General features: G+C 44.4%; 1 protein-coding gene across 2 annotated transcripts in view; it reads right to left on the bottom strand.

Moving 5' to 3' along the window:
- The window catches only part of Samd5 (sterile alpha motif domain containing 5), a 203522-nt gene extending 190373 nt beyond the window's left edge, over positions 1-13149 (bottom strand). The window contains exon 1 of one of the 2 annotated variants that reach the window (XM_052751003.1): positions 12426-13149. In XM_052751003.1, coding sequence (XP_052606963.1) covers positions 12426-12884 — 459 coding nt within the window. In that variant the 5' untranslated portion in view covers positions 12885-13149. The remainder of the gene's footprint in view (positions 1-12425) is intronic. The other variant, XM_052751004.1, reaches the window with a different exon arrangement.
- Between the last annotated feature and the right edge of the window lie 8578 nt (positions 13150-21727).

Consider the following 21727-nt stretch of genomic DNA (forward strand, 5'->3'; position numbering starts at 1 on the left):
AAAGGATCAAGGGACAGAATGTAGGAATCAGTTGTCTCCTTCCATCATGGGGATCCTGGGGATCGAACTCGGGTTGTCATTTTTGGCAACATGAGTCTTGACCCATTGAGCCATCTTGACAGCCAAGAATTTGGCTATTTTTAAGTTGTTGAAATATGTTTAACGACATTTAATATCTATTCCTAATAAAGGAAAAAACTATTTCAAAGTTAGAAAAGGAAGGATGCTTTCTTAACACCATGAAGGCCTAAACTTTGAGCCAATGGCACGATAAGAATTAAAACAAAAATCCTTACAATTTTACATTAAAATTTGGAATTGAATGAGGATGCCTGATTGCAATAACTATTTAACCCTGTTTTATAAAGTGAGCCCAATGCAATAACAGTAGAAAAAGAAATGAGAAATTTAATTTCAGTAAATAGGGGGGACATAATGTGTCTAACATAATTATGAATAGCATTAGCATATGACATAATATCATGTACCAAAATAAAATTCAGACAAATTAGATGGTTAAATTTTTTTTTCGTCCCCACCCCAATGGTTAAATTTTTTTAAAGGAAATAAAGAAAGATATTTATATGAATATTAACTGGCAATAGACTTGAACAGGGGTTTTATAAGGACACAAACAATCACTAAAATCAAGATTGGTTCTTCTTACTCATGTAAAGGAAAGTATATAAGGCAAAGTTAATATTTTCAATAGTTATAACAGGTTCAAAAGTTCTTGTTTGTTTGGCTTGATTTTTGGTTTGGTTTGGTTTGGTTTGAGTTTGGGGGCTATTTCTCTGGGATTTTTATTTGTTCATTTTGTTTTGTTTGAGACTGGGTCTCACATACCCAGGGATGGTCTAGAACACTCTTTATAGTGAGACTGACTTTGAACTCCTGATCTTCCTGCTTCCAATGCCCAAGCAGTTGGATTCTAGCTGGCTACTGGGTCTTGCTATGTTTCTGAGGCTAACTTGAAACTCACTATGCAGCCCAGGCTGGACTTGAACTTACATTCTCCCCTTGTAAACCTCCTAAGAGCTGGATTACATCATGGGACATTATATCCAGCAAGTTGTTGTGCTTGTTAGAGTTTTTATTAACTTTTTAAAATTAATTTTATCTATCAACAGATGATCTTTTCACAACAGAATGGCAAAGAGATAAATAACTGGAGAGATGACCTTCAGATTAAGAATAATTTACAATCATTAAGTTATGCTGTGGGATGGTCTGTATGTCAAGTGTGTTGCTGATTGGTCAATAAATAAATCACTGATGGCCAGTGGCCAGGCAGGAAGTATAGGCGGGACAAGGAGGAGAATAAAGCTGGGAAGTGGAAGGCTGAGTCAGAGACACTGCCAGCCGCCACGAGGACAAACAGCATGTGAAGATGCCGGTAAGCCACGAGCCACGTGGCAAGGTATAGATTTATAGAAATGGATTAATTTAAGCTGTAAGAAAAGTTAGCAAGAAGCCTGCCACGGCCACACAGTTTGTAACCAATGTAACCAATATAAGTCTCTGTGTTCACTTGGTCGGGTTTGAGCGGCTGTGGGACTGGCAGGTGAGAGAGATTTGTCCTGACTGTGGACCAGGCAGGAAAACTCTAGCTACAAATTTATGTGTAATATCAAAACATTAGTCAGATGTTTTGAATGACAACTATGCTAGGTATTACATAAGGCCCTTCTCACATAGTATCTCATTCATTCATCACAGAAGCTTAAGAAATGGTTGAGATTGTAGCCGTTTTATGAATGAGGTTCAGTGAGATGAAACCACTTCTCCAAATAAATAACAAATGATATCCCAACTCCATTCTACTTGAATATCTACCACCTGCATTCCTCCAGCTTAGAAGAAATAGATTAAAAATTACTGATAAAGTATAACACATAAGAAACTTAAGTCTACAGACATTAAAAAAAATCCATAAAGTTCTAAACTAACACATTCTTATATTTGGAAAAATCTTTGCACCCTCTATTAAAATATGATTAACATCCTTAATACATAGAAAGCATTGTCCAAACAAACAGCAGAGGGCAATGAACAGGCAGGGAAAAGCATCCTGAGTAGGAAAAACACAACTGTAATTTTAAGAAAACCACAAACATAAAGGGGTATAATCTGTAACTGAAGAAAATGCAGCTTAGAGAGTGGGAAATGGCATTTCTTAAAATGCCATTTTCAAATAACCAAGATTATAAAAACCAGTAACGATATGGGTAGGTTTCAGCCCGGTGAGAGGATGTTGAAACCGAGTGAGACCTGATGAGACACAACACGACTTAGTATTAAAACCACTTTTGAAGCGGGGTGTAATTGGGAACGTATTGGTGAAAGGGTATGATGTTCCAATTAGGATAAATTGTGGAGATCCATTATGCAGTACAGTGATTAGAGTTCATATTAATGTTTTGTACATGTAATAATTGCCAGGAGATTAGACCTCCAATGTTTTTAGCACAAAGACAACATGATAAATATCTGAGTAAACTAATGACTGAGTCATTTCACAATGAACTCATATATAAAAATATCACACTGTACACTATGTTCAAGTCTGTCAACTGTATCTTCACAATGCTGAGGAAAATCAGTTTTCAAATGATACTTGCTAACATAGGCCCAGCTTTGTGGAGCTATATAGACCAGGTGTTTTTACACATCTATGGTTTTTAACATGAAATTTAAAATTTTTCATGCAGTGTCATGCTAGAAATTTCAATATGGACTATTTAAATTTTCTCTTGATCCACCTCATGAGTTTCCAAATTTCTTCAGTGCAGTAGCTCTACTCTTCAACTTTAAAAAAAAATTTATATAAGCCTAATGATTTACACTGCCAATAAGAACACCTTAAATCTGGAAAGCTCATTAATATTTACAAAGTAACTTCACATATATCATTGAGTTCATATTGCACGTCTATGAGATGGATGTAGGCATTGTTTTACACAGAGAAAATTCTCCTAAAATCATCAGGGTTTTGTGTTTTACACTAACAGGAAAGTGTATCTCAGCTGCTACCTATAGAAGTCATTAAGAACAAAATGACTTCTTATTAAGCATATGACCCATGGGAACTGAGAGGCGACTCTGTGGGTAATAGCACTTGCCGCACAAGAAGGCCTGAGTTCATATCCCCAGCACTCATAGAAAATGCCAAGCACAGCCTCACACACCTGTAAAGCCAGCAGTGGGGAGGACAGACAGGAGGATCACTGGCGAGTGTTTGCCACTAGCCTAGCTCTGGGTTCAGTAAAAGACACTGTCTCAAAGGAGCAAAGCAAGAGAGGTGGATTAGGACACTCATGTCCTCCTCTGGCTTTCATAGGCATACATGTATGTTTACATCACACACACACACACACACACACACACACACTCATACCACATATATACCTACACAGAAAAGCACTAGCCCTATCAGCAATTCTCAACAATATCAGTGATAAGATATTTCTTTTGCGCGGCGTTGGGGTAGTTCTGCTGACCCCACACCCACAGAAGTGGCTCCAAGAGTCCTTTTAATAGAGTAAACTTGGGATGCCACACCTGCACTGTAGTATCACATAGTCCCAAGAGAAGCAGTCAATCTGAACCAAATAGCACCGGTATCATGATTTGTAAAAGCAAAACAATAAATAACATGTGGGGTACTTCAATTCTATTATTCTTCTGTGACCACTTGGAGTTCATGTATTAAGATTTTTTTAAAAAGGAAAACAGACCATTAAGTGCAAGGAAAAATATCTAGGTGAAAATTCTATTCAACAGATGACAGGTTTCCATTAAATTTGAACACTTTAAAATTATCTCATTTTAATTAATTGTTTTAAAAGAAATGAATAAAATAATAATAGTGAATTATTGCATGACTCTTGAAATAATTTGTCAAATAGAGATGAGAGAGATATTGAATAATGATGTACTTGATGTCAAGCATGGTAGGTAATCTTTAGTCTTACTGTGTTCATAGAAGAAAAAAATTTTAGAATTTGTCTCATCTGTTTATTATGAGTTTGGTTAGCAGAGAATACATACCAATTATTTTCTTCTCCTTTTAACCTGTTCCATATGAAGCAGATCTTATTTTGTTTATATTTGTAACATTATGGAAATTTAACAGCGAGATTTTTAGAGATCCTCGGACCATTTATTTCAATTAGAAGTGGTAATGAGATCTCTTTAAACTATTAGCTGTCACTTAGTCTTTATGGAAGACAAATTGTATGCTTAATGCCTCTTGGCATGAGCCAGTCATTCGCCTTTAATAATTTTTATATCGACTGAAAACAAATATTGTCTTTTTTCTTCTTCTAGTTCTCCTCCCCAAGCCCAAGTCAGTAATCAATTCAAATAGCATTATTTCATAAAACTTAGGAAAGGCCTGATAAAACCATTTCACCTCAGTCCTAGAAGTGGTGATAAGAAGTCTGCCCCAGACAAGGAATACATGTTGCTTGGAACTTTATCCAGGCTATGAGCTCAAGAAGCTATGAGCACCACAGTTCCTAGTGCATTATCTCCCACCTCAGAAATGCTCTTCCAAGTATCCCAGAATAGCACTTGGCTATCTTAAAAGCCATCCCTAGTCTTCACGTGACTGACCTTCAGAAAAATTCACTTCATAGCACGCCTTACCACGCAAGAGCAGACACAATTCTCATTTTGTCACAGGGCACCCTTGATTATGGACCTGCTTTAGTGTTGTTGTTTTTTCCCCACTAAAGTGAAGGAACATGTTGAAAACTGTTAAGACTTGACTTGGAAGCATCCGGAAGGAATTTGCAAGAACATAAGGAGAAGCAAATGCCAAGCCCTAAGGATACTGTGACACCATCTGAATGCTGAGCAACCTATCGAGTGAAGCACAGTTAATGGATGTCCCCCACAGTCTACCTAAGTCCTCCCCAGTGTTCCACAGACACCTTTACCATAATTAGCAGAGATCAGTACTGGTGCTTTGTTATTTGAAAATACCGTGGACCTGATGGTTGTAGGTTACAAATTCTTTGGGCGAGTTTCCACGTTGGCAAGCATGTTTCTTATTGTTGTAAAAATACAAAAAGGATTATAAATACCATACAGCATAAAACCCACTCTATACATTACAACAAAATTACATCATTCCTCTTAATTACCTGATTGGGTTTCAATTATAGTAGATGTTTATCCAAAATTAGATCTACCTGAGAAGAATCAGAGCTTGCCATCATGGAAGACCATCCAAAAACATCTTTGTATGTGTGGAGTTCAAGAAATGTTTCAAATATCAGCAATACTAAAACCTTATAAGTGAATAGTTTCAAGATCACAATGCAATTTTGAAATAGCTTTACTATTTTTTTTTTTTTGAGACAGGATTTCTCTGTGTAGCTTTGTGCCTTTCCTGAAACTCACTCTGTAGACCAGGCTGGCCTCGAACTCACAGAGATCCGCCTGCCTCTGCCTTCCAAGTGCTGGGATTAAAGGTGTGCACCACCACCACCACCCAGCCAAAAAAGCTTTATTTTTAAGAAATAATTTTCATTATCACAATCTTCATCGCAGAGAATTGATTAAACATCATTTGTATGAAAAGTCTACCATGGGTTTATTACCAAATAAATGGGTATTACCAAATCCCCCTACCATTGGAGTCAGGAGGCCATTCTACATACAGTGCTTCTGCATTCAGCTGCATATAGATGTGTGTGTATTACATAGCATATGGGGTTGAGGTACCTGAGCAAGCCTCCATGTAAGAGCAACTGGGGATAACCTAGCCAAGCACTTATCATAAGCCAGACTCTTTATCTGCCAAGTGCTCCTCCAGAATGCCTGATAATACAGCTCACCAGAAGTCTTTTGCTTTCAGCTAGCAACTCCAGCAGTGCATCTCCCTGCCTGACCTTAAATGTGTATATCATCTCTAGCCAGATTTGACAGTTTATGCCTATAATCCCAGTACTGAAGACATGAAAGCAGACAGGTTTTCTCTGAGTTCTAGGCTGTCTTCAGCTATAGAACATCCCTTCTCAAAAACCTAATATATGCATGCATGTATACACACACACACACACACACACACACACACACACACACACACACACACCACACACCACACACACACACACCACATCTCTATCTATATACCTCACATTGGTCCTGGACATTGATGGTTTAGGTAAGTGAGCAAGAGGAAACAATTACTCCAGCTCTCCTGGTAATACTTTTGCAGGTGAGAAGGTGAGGAACAAATCTGACAAAAATTTGGAAGGCTTCTGCCACTGGGGATTTTCAGGTGTCTAGTTGTTTGGGGTGGTGCACAATGCAATACCTCTTCCAAGGTGGAGGGTAAGTTGTAGCAGCTTTCTTCCTCCCACACTGAGTGTCCAAAGTGCTTCTCTGCACTTGAGAGGCAACATATTCCTCCTTGAGTGCGCTACTCTGGCCTGTTAGCATGTAACCCAAGAAGCTGCTAGTTTGGAGTAAGTCCCCAAACAATAGAAGATCTGCAACAACTCCAGGCTACAGCTAAGCCACTCAGTCACTTGGGCCATATGATTCTGTAGATTCAGTGGTGCTTGTGGTGTTCAGGAAAGACAAAAGGAAGCTGTTTGGAGTCCTTGGCAAGACCCTGTTAGGTGAATCATACAAAAAGCCCTTAGGATTTTCAAGCAAGGTCTTGCTAGTTCCTTAATCTTGGACTTGTAGCCTCCAGACCTGGTAGAGAACAAATTTAAATGCCTAACAGCCTGTGTGTGGTTCTTGTTGAAACAGCTCTAGACTGACATGATTTTGATCTCCTAAGTTCAAGAGTGTGAACTCATCTAACCCACGTAGCAACCCTATGAGGTAGTCACTCAGGTTGTCTTTTTCTGCGATGCTGTCAAAGGTGACCTAGCTCGGTCACGGAATAGAGCTGGGACTTAAATTTAGCATCTAGTCTGAGGCTGTGCCCATAACCATTATACTACAGTGTCTTCAGAGGGAGGGATAGGAATGCACAGCGCTTTTCTTACCTGGGTAACTCTGAGATTCATGTAAGTCACAGAAACCATGTGCTGGTGAAGTTTGGGAAAGCATTGGCAGTCCTGCTCTCAGCACATTACTTCCAGAGTAGCTAGTAAGTGGAGGAAGACAGAAGCCTGCTTACGGGTGGCCCCAGAGATGCTTATGATGCCTGCTCACACTTGAGAGTTCAAAAGGAATTTATTCTGATCCTGGCTGTTACTCCAGGAGGACTCTGAAAATGAGCACCTCTTTAAACTAAACACCCTGAGCACCCCATTGACTCCCTCACAGCAGAGGTCTTTTTCTGAGTGTCCTACAGGACCAGAATTTTAATTCCTGAGCCTTCTTCAGCAACTCTTAAGGGATAAATTTTTTTTAATGGCATTTCACCACAATTGATCCTTTTTGTCACTGAAATAAATACAAGGGAAAACTTCTCTGACATCTAATGTTTATAAAAATCACATTGACCTTTGATATGCTACAACTATCATATGTCAGCTACTAGGGTAGGCCCTCCACCTACAGGCAAAGATGATGTCTGTATAGCATACTGTAATCCGACTCCTAGGGCCTAATCCATGATAGACACTCACTATTGGTTAAATGGAAGGTAAGATGGGCAGGTGGGTGGGTCAACAGATGAACAGCTATGCAGGTAGCTTAAAGGAAACAAGAATGGATGGATGCTAAGAAGGATGGATGGATATGACAAATGAACATGTTGGTGGACAGCAGAGGGTCCACTTACATGGAAACTCTACAGATCATAAACTGTCGAGAATATCAGCTCTTGCTTCCTCCCATTTCTTCTTCCCAGTGTTCCAACTGGACCCAAACCAAAAAAGCCTAGAAGGAGCTAGAGTGAGGATATTGGTTGAACTGGAGAAACTGAAGTTTGCCAGCTTCCAATCTGTCCTGGTAATGTCACACAGGCAGAAGAGATTCTTGGGAGGAATAATATTTATTATCATGCTGGCTTCTGCCAAGACCCCAGGCAAAATTCCAAAGGCCACAGCATGTCTTTGCCAGGATCTCTTCCTTTCTAAGGCTCTGTGCCTTCCACGCAGAGCAGCTTTCAAAGCAACTTCATCTCTCCAAATTCCTTCATCTTGGGCTACCTCCTCATAGCCTTATTACCGTGGAGCCTTGTTAATTTAATTTATACTAATGTGTGAATGATGGTTAACATTCCTATAGCATTATAAAATAAAGCTATAGCATTTCAAATAGCTCCCACTGGTAGAGAAGCAAGGAGACATTTTCCAGGGAAGAACTCCAGAAGTCTGTCCAGAAGATGGCTCAGCAGGTGTCAGAGCTCACTGGGCAAACTTGATGACCTTCACTCAAACCCAAATAAAAGCTGAAGAGGAGAATCAATTCCACAAAGGTGTCTTCTGATCTCCCTGCATATGCCATAGCACATGCAACATCCCCTTATACACACATATCACCCACAGAGTGATGACAATAAACAAATTAAAATTTTCAAGACTTTATCAATGCACCCCATTAATGTCCTACTCGGCCACAATGTGACTTCTTGAACAGTTTCTCTGCATTGAAATATCATGGCTTCTAATGGCTTCCAGAATTCCACTTCCTCCTACCTCTCTGCTAACATGCCCCATGCTCCCAGTTCCCTGTAAAAAAAAAAAGTTGGATGCAACTGTTCATGGTATCCTATGCTTCCCATCAGGGCAACGCCACACAGGGTCACCACTGTGGATTCTATCTAGATCTTCCCCGCTAGACCTCACAATCTCTGAGGGCAGGATACCTGCCTGCACCCTGCCAACCACAGGAGGCTGGAGCCTAAAGAAGGTATTGGGTGGAAAAGTTCAGTCATAAAAAAGTTATACACACAAAAAATGTATATGAAAATTATATACATTTATATTTGTGTATGTCCCATTACAGAGGTAGAAATCATAGCAATGGAAAAACCTAAAAAGAGCAGCCATAGGGTCATCTGTGCTCTTGATTTAAAGCCTGGCCTTCCCAAGCTCTTGGTTTTCCATATGAAGAAAACATGGGAGAAGCATTCTTTTTTTTTCCCTTAAAGTCTAGCTCACTGATCTGGAAACCTGGGTTTTTTTTACTGATGCAAATTTTACAACCATTTCAGGTCATCCTTGAAAAAAATTACTCAATTCAGACTTCTCTGCAAGACGCTCACCATCCCCACTGTGACCATCCTTGACTTGATCACCTCCAAACCACACAGTGTTCTCGTTGCAGTACAAAATCCCAAGGATGGACCATGCTAATGACTGCCAGGGAGAGGGAGCCTGCTCTACCGAGCTGAACTCCAAATCAGTATAATGAACAGTGCACATTCTGACCATGACCATGACAGAACCAAGGAAATCATGAAAATCAGAACTAGAATGTGGTCACATTTTAAAGAAAAAGGCCCAGCACTGTCTGTGGGAGAGAGAACTGTTATCAGAAAACAAACTCCCACACAACTGAAACTCTAGAACTTAAGAGGCCATCATATATAAACAGCAAATTCCAAAGGAGCAATGTGATTTGCTACTTCATAATTGTATGTTTAGTTTTATATCCATCAATTACATTTTTACATCCTATGTCCATATGTGCTTTTCTTTCTTACAATTAAGTCTTCCAGCTCCATTCATTCAGTCCCCAGAAAGAGTTTCCTGAAGGAGGTAATGAGGCCATTACTGCCCCCATTTGAGTCTTCTGTCAGTTAAAGAAGGAAAATTAAATACATACAGAAAGCAAAAATGGCTGGGTGGTGGTGGCCCATGCCTCTATTCCCAGCACTCAGGAGGCAGAGAAAGGCGGATTGGAGGTTAACCTTGTCTACAGAGCTAGTTCCAGAATAGTCAGGGCTTCACAGAGAAAAAAAAAACTGTCTAGAAAAACAAAACAACAACAACAACAAAAACAAAACAAAACAAAAAATAGAAAGTAAAAGTGGACAGGTTTTATCATTAAGCATTACTGTTATAAGATATTTAGGTAAAAGTAAACTCGGAAGTGATGCATGGCGGTGCATGCCTATGATCCCAACACTCGGGGAGGCTAGGATAGGAGGGTCGTGAGTTTGAGGACAGTTTAGACTACATAGCTTAATTAAATAAAATTGACAGATGTAATTCTTTACATAGAAAGTAAATAGTATTACAATACAAGCTAAATTTTTTTATTTATTATTTTTATTTTATTGTATTTTTTGGTTTTTCAAAAGCCCTGGCTTTCATGGGACTCACTCTGAAGACCAGGCTGGCCTTGAACTTAGAACTCAGAGGTCTGCCTGCCTCTGCCTCCCAAGGTGATGGGATTAAAGGCATGCATCATCACTGCCTGGCCCCTGCAAACTGATTGTTTTTATACAAATCTGACTTACAAAAAATATACTGTCATTAGGTGTGATGGTCACTCCTGTGATCCCAGAACTCAAGAGACAGAGGCAGGAGGATCTGGAGTTGAAGACCAGCCTCAGCTCTACAGTGAGTTCCGAAGCTACAAGACATCTTGCCACAAGAAAGAAAGAGAAATGCATTTGCCATTTTACTTATTGCTGTAAGCAGGACTCACAGCTCAGAGCCTCTGCTTAAACATTGCATCTGTCCCTCAACACTTTCCAGCTTGGAAATTGGAAGTTTAGGCTTGTTCATGTTTGTTTGTTTGTTTGTTTTTGTTTTTTGTTTTTGTGCTTTATAACAATGAAACCAAAGCGCATTACTTTATGCCATCCACTCTCATTCCCCCAGCCCATGCCTCCCATCCTCTCAGCCACATCTCACGATAGCTGTCCTGAAGATTCCACTGGTCCTCGCTTGGCTCTTGGCGCAACCTCCCTTTCCTTCCTGGGATATTAGTAACAAACATGGAGCTGGGCTCCTGCTCCTTTAGTCCTGGACCGAGTGTATGTTCTGCTGACCATGGTCCTTCTAACCACACTGGACACCCTATAAGGCTAGCTGCCAGTGATGCATGTGATTGCGCCTCTCCATTCCTGATACCCCCAGCACCCATCAATAGTACCCTCAGAGCAGGTGGCTGGCACACGTGTTTGAGGCAAACCTTCCTCCACCTATCCTTACAAAAGCAATGCACGTTCTCAGACAGGTGATCTCAATTGCCACCCCTACCTGCAAGATAACAGGTGGATAATAATAAACCTTCGTTTCCTTTTACTGTATCTACTTTTTGCAGCGCTGACCCTTGAACTTGCTTCCATTAGGCGATATCACCTTCACTTGAGGCTACAGGGCACCTCGAGGGCTGGTGCCGCCCACAGGATAATTAGACCGGGCATTTCCTCCTGCAGTGTTGTGTTAACACTCCTGGCCAGCTAAGCTTTCTTGCCAGGGCTTTTCAACTGGGCTTCTCCAGGCCCTTACTTCCAGGCTGAGATGTTCATTTTTCTATGAGTTCGGGGCAAACCAGCGTCTCTGCCACAAACCAACCCGCTTAACTAAACCAAGCCAGTTGGAGTTAGAGGCAGCGCTCTGGTGTGAAAATGAACTTTCTGGTACTTAACTGTTCAACACCACCACCACCACCACCCCCCCACACACACACTCACACACACACACTCCACATGACAGCGTGTCTCACAGAGCAACTGTGAGAACTTGTAGCCTGGCCCCACATGCAAGAATTCCTTTCTGGGAACTGAAATGCTGCTTCCTTCTGTCCTTTCCCAAACAGATCCACTCTAGACTTTCTAGAAGGATCTACCTTCCTTTCATCTGGATCAATGAGTCAAACTTGTTATACCACAGATCCCAAAAGCATACTCTGAAGTCGAGTTACCCCATTTGTTCAGCACCCCATCATCCCGGAATACCTCAGCCTAAGGAACCTGTCTCATGTGAATAGGCACCTGCTTTGTGTTTAATTCCCCCAACTCTTACCCCCAGGTTAATGGTACATGTCTCAGTAGCAGGGAACTGAGACCAGCAGGACCTGAATTTCCCTTCTCCTTCAGGAATAGCCACCCATTCCTCTTGAAGTTTATCAAAACTCAGGGGGAAAAAAGTAAAGAAAAAGAAAAAAGAAGGTTGAAAATAAAGCAGACGTAACCCATCTTTTTGGTATTCTTCAAATGCAAACACTACTAGAGGCATTCGGATTTTCCAGTGGTCACCAAAAGCAAGCACCCATTCCTTGCCCAGGACCTGACCATCAAGCCCACATACAACAGGGTGCTGTGTGCCTGGCTCAGAGTTGTCTAGATGCAGAATCTGACTGACCAGCTCTTAGTGACGCCAGGACGGACAGAATACATAGATAACGCAGCAAATAGAAGAGTCCCAGACACCCCAAACACCCTGGTCTCTCAGTTGTCGCCTAGACTATCTGCTGAGCCACTGCAGAAGCGCCAGGCCTGGTCCCCCTCCCGCCGCGCCCCCAAGGCGGCCCCGGCGGCGCCTCCTTACCTTGCGCGAGTACGGGGGCTTGCTCAGGTGGATGCCATCTCGGACCAGCTTATCCCGGATCATGATCTTCAGCTTCAGCTTGGGGTAGCTCACCAGCTCCCTGCTGCCGGGAGCGCTCGCCTGGCCACGGGGGTCCCCGCGAGTACCCTGGGCCGAGCCGCCACATGGCTCCCCCCGGCGGCCTGGGGGCACGGCGTCCACCTGCGGTGCGGGTGGCACCGGCTGCGGCTCGAGCGTGAAGTAGAGGCCGGCGGCGGCCGCGTCCTGTTCCCGCAGCCGGCGCACAGCCTCCAGGATGCGCCGGCGGTGCGCTGGAGCCAGCACCCCGATGGCGTCCAGGTCCGGGTCTCCGATCTGCTTGCACACTTCCAGGTCATCGTAGCCATTATCCACGAAGGACTCGGCGTACTGCGGGAGCTGTAACGCTTTCAGCCACTCGTAAACTATGTTGGTGCACATGGCTGAGACTAGGAACTCGCCGGCGAGTACCCAAGTGGCCCTGGCGGCACCAGTTCTTGGAACTTTTAATCCTCTCCTGGAAGGGGGTGGGGAGAAGAGACAGCTGGAAAAGTTTCTTGCTTAGTGGCGAGGCTCCGGCCGCAGAGCAAAAGCCATGGGAAGCAGCCTGGGAGAGAGCAAGCGTGAGCGAGAAGCGTCTAGCAGCGGCGAAGTGGATTCCCCGAGCAGGCGCGGCGCTCGCGGGCACTGGCGGCTGGGCGAGCGGCTCGGCTCCGCGCCGCCCCTGGATGCGCGGCCTCCGCGGGGAGGGGCGCGCGGGCGGGGCCGGGCACACCCCTCGCACCCGCGCGGGTCACCGTCGCGCCGCGCCGCCCGGGAGTTTCCCCAGCCCGGACAGTCCGGAGGCTGCGCGCTGCATGTCGCTTTCTGGCCCCCGCCGTGGGCGTCTGCACCCGCGTCCCACGCGGGGGAGGTGGCTCCGGCCGGCAGACCCGGGGATGCGGGCGAGCTCCTGGTCTGCGCGCGTGTCAGTCACTGTCGTTCCCGGGGTCACAGTGACCCGGCGGTTATTAAGCTTCCGGACTCCGGTGGCTACCTTTGATATCTTTCGACATTTCTGTTGAATCCGACTTCTTTAAACCCTTAGATTTCTCTTCGCTCAGTTCCCAAGCCTACAGTGACTCTCGCCAGCGCGTCCAAGGGCAGGTCCCCGCCACCTCATTGGGCTGAGCGAAGCTGTTAAGTCCAGTGTCCCTTTTCCCTTCTCGGTGCACGTAGAATGTCCCTTCCAAGGAGCCTGCTGCCAGTCTCGAGTCGCACGGTGTGTCTGCCTCTGTGATCCCGCGCTCTGTGCCCTGAGCAGCAGCGTTTCGGCAGCAGGGTGGGCGCAACGTGGGGACCGTCCAGCCCGATGGGCGCGCAGCCCCTCCTCGCTACAGCTAGTCACGCTGGGTGCTCATCGGGAGGGGCACGGCTGCTCCTGGCTGCCTTGCCCTTCCAGGACCATCAGATCTGCGAAAGTTTGGGATGGGCTGTTACTTTCTTCTTGGCCAGCGCATCCCTACCTGGTCTCCATAACCCACCCACCCGCATCCTGCCACACACACACCGCGTTGTGTCAGACCCCCTCGATCTCGCCTGCCTTCTGCTTTTTCCCCCGCCTCTCATCACAATCATTCTACCCCGGGTGGGTGGCTGCATGCCCAGGGACATGTGAGGTTTTCTGCCTCGGAGACAGGGATCACAGCAGACTCTCCCTTCTCTGCCCCAGGATCGTGTGTTAATCGATACACCACCATGCAGCTTGCTTTAAAAAGAACGTTAGGGCATCTAGCACTTTCTGTCTAGATGAGAGCAACAAAATCAACCGAGATTCCCCCTGGTGCCAATGTCCCAGCTTTGAAGGTGTGGGGCGGGGGACCCGAGTTCCTGGCCAGCGTTTCCCTGGCTCTGATCTTTTGGGAAAAAGATAAAACCTTAAGAAACGTTACAGGCGGCAACAATTTCCTCTCTTTTCACAGAAGTAAGAGCCAGGTTCACTCTTGAGCTAGTGTTTGAAGACCTGACCCAAACCTTTTTCCTGGAGTCCTCATGGGGCCTTGACTGTCTCTTGCCATGACATTGATGGGTGAGAACTAGTGGTTTTAGTGTCATTTCCCTATCTTCAGGGCCTTAGGTTGTGGGGAAGGGATTATCTGTGTTTCTCTTCCTTTAAATTAGCGTAGCCCCCTTGGAACATGCACACTGAGAATCAGATGATATTTTTACGGTCTGGAAAATACCTGTTATAGATGCACCTAAAGTGCTCCCATATTTCTACAGTTGCGGGAGGAGGGGCGGGGGGGGGGGGGGGGGGTGGCTGGATGTCTCCGTTCCCAAGCTCCTGGACCCAAGAATCTCACATTGAAAAAGAGCTACCAGAAAGGACCTTATATTTGGGAAGAGGAGAAAGACAACGCGGGAAGTTGTGGAGCTGTATCTGTCCCTAGCCCTATATTACCTGAATTGCCCTTTCCAGAGCCTGGATTAAGGTCCTCCTCCAGTGCAACGCTCTGGGTAGCACCCGACCCTCCCTATCTAACACAGATCTTAGTTAGCCTTCTGTGCCTTGCCAAAGCAAGCTCACAGTGCCCCCTCGTGTCCAAGTGCTGGAATTTTAAGGCGTTGCCCAAGTCCCAAACTTGTTTTGTTCAGCAGAAGGAAGAGGGCTTTGTGGTTCCCTAGTCACCTTAAAGTACAGACGATGTCCTCACAGATACCTCCGCATCTCAGTGCTTTGTCAGGAAAACTTTTGTGGTTTTGGAGAGGCGAATATTCCAGTCGTTTCAAAATAATTCTGCTGCAAGGGAACAGAAGCGATCATCAGATACCCACTTGGAAGTTGGTATCGTATGCCAGGCATCTCCATGTATGTCTAAATATATGTGGTACATAAGAGCACTATCCGCTAGCTTCCAGGAAAAGACGATACATCTCTGAAACATTCACTCCGCATTTGTTCACTATAGAGTCAGGGGGTAGAGAACTATGAAGAGGGAAACTCAGGGCCAGGCTTCCAGCTACTGGACTTCCAGATCCCCAACTGCTCCTAGAGAGTAACAAGCAGAAAACATCGGGCTAGTTGTAAAAGCTTAGTCTCTTATTTATTCTTGATTTTTTTTTTAAAAAAAAGGAAGCTTAAAGCTTTTGAGCTTATTGCCATGGTTTTTCTTTCCCAAGTTGTGTGAAAAGTCCAGTAACATTACTTAATAGTCCTTCACCTTCTCAAACACAGCCTCTTCCCCTCAGGGAGCTTCAGGGCATTCATTTTGTCCCCGTTAATCTTCAGCGAGCCAGTGAGTATTTTTATTTCCATTTTACAATTAGGGAAACTGTATTGGAGGAAGATGGATGGCTTGCCCAAGGTCATGTGGTAAATCAGGATAGAGACAAGAACAAGCCTCTCCTTCTCCGTAGGCAGCCGGAATTCTCCCTTATTTATGGTCAGGGCACTGCCCAATTGGGAAATAAAGCATCTCTCTCAGGAGGGGATGGCTTTTATAAATTAATCAGTCATAAATAAAATCTCCTGGCTTTTGACTTCTCACTTTCCTCTATTGCACACTTTCCCCGTGCTTGCTCAAGTCTCTGTGTGAAGCTGAGAGAATTCTATGCCTCCGCCACTGCCATAGAGAGACTCTTGATAGACTTTCTTTATTTCTGAAGTCAGAAAATGCAAAAATTCTGCACCCTGTACTTGTCTCCACTTCCCTTGGAGGCACCTAGTCCGGAATGAAAAGGCACTTGATAGGGGATGGAGAGTAGATGGCTCAATGAACAGAGTAACTCGCTGCATGGAGTTCCTATCCTGTGTCTAGATCCTTCTGCACCTAACTAAAAAGAGTTAGGCTGGGTGCAGGGGCATGGGCCTGTGCCTGGAATGCCAGTGCTGGGGGGAGGGGGAGGAGTCAGAGACAGGTAGATCCCAAGGACACTCGAGAGCCTAAATGGGGAGGTCCAGGGTTACTGAGACCCTTTCTCCATAAAAATAAGGTTGATCGTGAGCTGGGAAGTTTTCAGAGGCTGACTTACGGCCTCAGACATGCACATACAGGCAATCACCATGTGCACACATGCAGAGAAGTGACTGATTTTAAGATTTAGAAGCCTTCAGGAGCTAAAAGCCCATTCCTTAGCCACCGCAGCACCCAAATTTACACCGAGGAAGTAGATGTCTCAGGTCTCCTACTGAAGTTCACATGTGTGACAGGCCCCATTTCTCCCCCCCCCCCCCCCCCCCCCCCCCCCCGGCCCTGTACAACACTACCTACTTTTACCTGGTTATTGTCAAAAGCATATTTATTCATCAATGTTTATAGAGTAGACAGTACCAGACACCAAAGGAAAAAACAAACAGTCTTTTCTTCATTAGTGGGAACCAGAGAGATTTCACCATATAGAAACTTAACTGGTATGGGGTTTTTGTTTGTTTGTTTTTGTTTTTGTTTTTTAATATGTGCTCTCCCATCCAAGAACCAACCACATCTAACCTGGATTAGCTTCCAAGATCAGGCACACCAAGGGATGTGTAGCTGTAGACCTGTACCCTGTGGATTTTGGAAATCATACTGTACTGGCAGGTACTGTGTGTCTACATGGCACAGCTAGAGTCATCAGAGAGAGAAGCCTCCGTTGAAGAAATGCCTCCATGAGATCCAGCTGCAAGGCATTTTCTCAATTAGTGATCAATGGGGGAGGGCCCAGCCCATGGTAGGTGGTGCCATCTCTGGGCTGGTGGTCCTGGGTTCTATAAGAAAGCAGATTGAGCAAACCATGGGAAGGAATCAAGTCAGTAAGCAGCTCCCCTCCATGGCCTCTGCATCAGCTTCTGCCTCCTGGTTCCATCCCTGCTTGAGTTCCTGCCCTGAATCCTTCCAATAATGGACTATGGTCTGGAAGTGTAAACTAAATAAACCCTTTCCTACCCAACTTGCTTTTCAGTCATGGTGTTTTGTCAAAGCAGTGAAAACCCTAACTAAGACACATACTATTAACCAGATTTTGAAATTGAACCTTGACTTTTAGAACGCCTCACACACTTTCAAGTGTCTCTGATGATCCTGCTCACAGCCTTAAAACACCAAGATAATTTACCCCACACACCTTGTCAAGTACCTTTACTTCTTTACAAGGTACTTTTGATGGATAATGCTTTCTTAGAGTTTTTTCATTAAAGAAAATTAAAAACCAATGCTGATTGTTATTTAATACACTGAGGTGTGAGCTCTTTTCATTTGATTGATTCCTTGATTTAACTGGGCTTTGTTGTATTTGCAACAGTGACTCTTCTTTAAATGAAAATCCCTGGGAAAGTAGATTGCGGAGAAAGTTTCTATTTAAATACCATTTCAGAACTATTTTGCAATGATAATAACTATGGAACATGCAAAGTTAACACTGACATTCTCAGTGTAATTAATGATAATTATATTCAGGTTTTAAAGTCTAAATATCAGAAAGCAGCTTTTCTGCTCAGGAACTCAATTCGGGGTTGCCAGATGAAAAAAATAATTTGTTTTGAAATTTTCCTGGTGTTCCGTAAGGTTCCATACTACTTTATTTAGAAGATAAATGTTCATACCTAGTGTGTATAAAAATTAAATTCCATTAACATCTATTAAACGTCAGTCCCCTGGGTATCTAGCCTTGTAAAAGTCGAGCATATATAATATTAATCTTAAAATGCTAAATATGTCTCACCTCTGTTTAAACCACAAGCAGAAAGCATCTGAAAGGGCTGTATGCCACAGGGAGAAAGGAGAGTAACGGACTTGAGTGATGTAACAGGCAATCTGTTCTTCAGTGGATGGGAGTGAGGGGTGGGGCTGGCACCTTAATTGGGGGCAGGCTGAGTGGGGGTTTCTGTTAATGGGCTTGGGCTCTGGATGTTATATTTATGTGTGACAACATATTTGAAAGAGGGAGAGGCAAGGAGCAGTGGGGAGTACCAGCGGGAAGCCATGAGATTATGGCTTGCTATTACCTAGCAGGCCTTTCTTTTTTAAAGGAAGGCACAAAGCGGGTGAAGAATGTTCTAGAAGTCTTCCCCTTAGAGGTCACCAAGAGGAGAACAAGAGACTATATTCGTGATAGAGAATAAAACGAAGCCCATGAAAGAACACTCTTGTCCCATTATCTCTGCTCATCTCCAAACTATATTTGAAATGCACCCCAAAGATGAACCCAGCATTTCCCGAGGTAAAAATAGGGGGTGCGGGGCTCTGCTAGGTAGCGCGAGCAACACTTGGGAATACCCTTTTTTCTTTTCTTTTTCAGTCTAAGAAAAGCTAACTTAGCACTTAAAAGCTAGGTTATGTAACTTCCAACAAGTGAAATGATATTGATAGAAAAGCTCTTTTAGGCAAGTGAAAAATTAGTTAAATATGTCATCACAACAATAAAATCCTTAGACTTCAGCAGAGAACAGCTGCTCCCAGGTGAGGGTTTATTTCCAGGCAGGAGTTAGGACAAATGGCTCCTGACTCCAAGGCCCCTGTGGTTCCTGAGAACTGGGAGGCTGCTGATAATCTGTTTTTGAGGGTAAAGGAGCCTTACGTTTCTGCAGGAACATTTTATTCCTTCTTGTAGGGAGTGAAGAACATAGGCCCTGGTCTCACTAATGGTTTCCCCCTCTGGTTCTGCATTTGACTCCTTAGCCACCTTGGATTTTAAGAATAGGACCGATGGCCAGGCGGTGGAGGCGCACGTCTTTAATCCCAGCACTTGGGAGGCAGAGGCAGGCGGATCTCTGTGAGTTCGAGGCCAGCCTGGGCTACAGAGTGAGTTCCAGGAGAGGTGCAAAGCTACACAGAAAAACCCTGTCTTGAAAAAAAAAAAAAAAGAATAGGACCGATGGATAAACGTCTGTATGACAAAATTTAGAAACTGTTGACAACCACTGAGCCAGTAGCCTGCAGGACAGACTGCTCCTAACTGAGGGCCGTTATCCATGATGGCAGGTCACACTCTGAAGCAAGAACGATCAGATCCTGAGAACCAGATTGTTCCCCTCAAGCGGTAACCATGATAACAACTTCTACAGGACCAGAAGTGAGACAGTGATCACCAAGCTCGGCTGGACCAGGACTGCTTAATTATGCCGGCCTCTTCTGCTCCCTGCCCCAGCTCATCCTCGACTCAAACCTAAAGCTCCTGTCAGTCAAAGAAGGACTTGTGATGATGGCCCCTTATCTGTTCCGCCCACAATGACCACGTTGGTTAAATCGTCTCTCTCTGCTTTTCCTTATTGCTTTTCTCTTTAACTACGGTGTTAAGAATGAGTGGCGGACCTACCCTGTTGGTATAACCAGAACTACTAGGGTCACAGCCTGCTGCGGCAGCCCTGACAGCCTGCCTAGCCACCTGTCCTTAATAGACCAATTTAACTGGAGAGAGAACAACAGAGAGAGAAAGACAGAGAGACAGAGACCTAGACAGAGAGAGACAGAGACAGGGACAGAGACAAACTGTCCTCTGACCTCCGCACACAAGCCATGACATGCGCATACCCACTCCCACAAATAAAAAAATGAATAAAATTCAAAATATAGTAAAACAGAGAAGCAGAGGCTCTCGAACTATTAGGACAAACCTACTGATATCTATCAAATTCTCAAAAATCCACAAGTTTAGCAACAAACTCTTTGGCAAGGTGATAAGATGCAGAGCTATTCTCACAAACTAAGGGTTGGAAAAAGAGAAAGGAAATGAGTGTGGCCTGCTGGCACAAGACTGTAATCGCAGCTCCTTGGGGTGCCAAGGCAGAGGTAGCCTGGGCTACAGAGTCAAGGCCAGCTTGGACCAACTGTGAGGTACCGTCTAAATATAAACGGTGAAAAGAGAGCTTCAATTCTAGGCACTAACTTCAGTGAGTGCCCACCCAGCCCAGTACAATAGTGTGAGGATTACCAACAAGGATGATAAGCACAATGGGCCGAAGTCCATCGAATATGGGATCCTGTACTGGTTTCATAAAACCTAAATTAGCTAAGAGAACGTTGCTGATATTAAGACAAAATTCTTCAGGCCAGACCCAGACCATTTTACAGCTGGGAAACAATGAAGGAAAGGGCCCATGCCTACCTGACTGAGGTTATCACCATTTCAAGTGAGGCAGAGAAGCATAGGAAATAGTTTAGTAACTGTGGACTCCTCTTGGCTTGGGCTATGCGCAAACCCCTCTTTTAATAATGCACTTGATAGCTTAGATTCTTCACTAGCATGTACTATGTATACACACTCTTCCCTGAACAATGTCCCTAGCAACCTGTTAGCAACCTGGGATCCCTGCCTGGATGCACACCCCTTTTTCCTCCCCTTGTCAACAATGAAACCTAGATTCTATCCAATTGTACTGTCCTTTGGCATGGGTACAAGACCAGAAGACGACAGCATTGTATGGCATTCATTACAAGTGATGTTTTAAAAAAAAAAAAATATGAAGAAAACATCGCACAAGATAGCTGGGAGAAGAATGCAGAGCAACCAGGACTAAGCTTGGTGTATTTGGAAAGCCTGTGAGCTGGAGCAGGGTGAGACTGGGGAGTGACAATGTCTGGAATAGAAAGAGGGGGCAGGGCCAAGTCCCTGAAGGTTCTAGAGCTTGCTGCATGTGTGTTGTTGGAGCTCCTGAAGGTCTAGTCACAGGGGCAGTCAGAGCCGATCCAACATTTAGCAGGACCTTTCTGAATGTTTCATGGAGCAGAAGCCCCAGTGGCTAAGAGTTGGAGTAGAAAGACCAGTTAGAAATCAAGTTCATAGGCCCAGGAAGAAAAGAGCCACTTGAACTTAGGCATGACCGCAGTCAAGATGGCAAGAAGCCTGTGGAATTTGGGGTGTTTGCTGGAAACAGCCAGTGAGGAAAAAAGGGAGACTCAAGGGGGACTCTTGAGCGTGAGCACTTTGGTGAATGGGTTGTTACCTCCTGTTGGTTAATCTCAGTTCTCAAGTTCTTTGCATCTGGACCCAACTGAGAGGAAAGCTGCTGGGCACCCATGTAAGGGATGTTTTTGAACAGGTTACTTGACAAAGAAAGAGCCGTCCTCAGTATGGGTGGGACCTTCAGGTGGCAGCCAGATAAGAGGTCTGAGGAAAGGGGCTTGGCTCTTTGCCTGCATGCGTGCACATCTCAATGGTGAGTTATTTCCTTTACTGATAGCAACTTCATCTACGCCCTTTGTTGTCTCACCTACCCTCTTGTTGCTACAACTTCGACTGCTGAAGCCGCCGCTGTGTTCCTTACCTGGTATCAGAACCCATCTTCTTTGAGTTTCCAAAATGGACTGAAGACCAGGGGCTCTCCAAGA

The sequence above is a fragment of the Peromyscus californicus genome, unplaced genomic scaffold (genome assembly GCF_007827085.1).
Source record: "Peromyscus californicus insignis strain IS unplaced genomic scaffold, ASM782708v3 Scaffold_22__1_contigs__length_63687245, whole genome shotgun sequence".
In the NCBI taxonomy this organism is placed as follows: domain Eukaryota; kingdom Metazoa; phylum Chordata; class Mammalia; order Rodentia; family Cricetidae; genus Peromyscus; species Peromyscus californicus.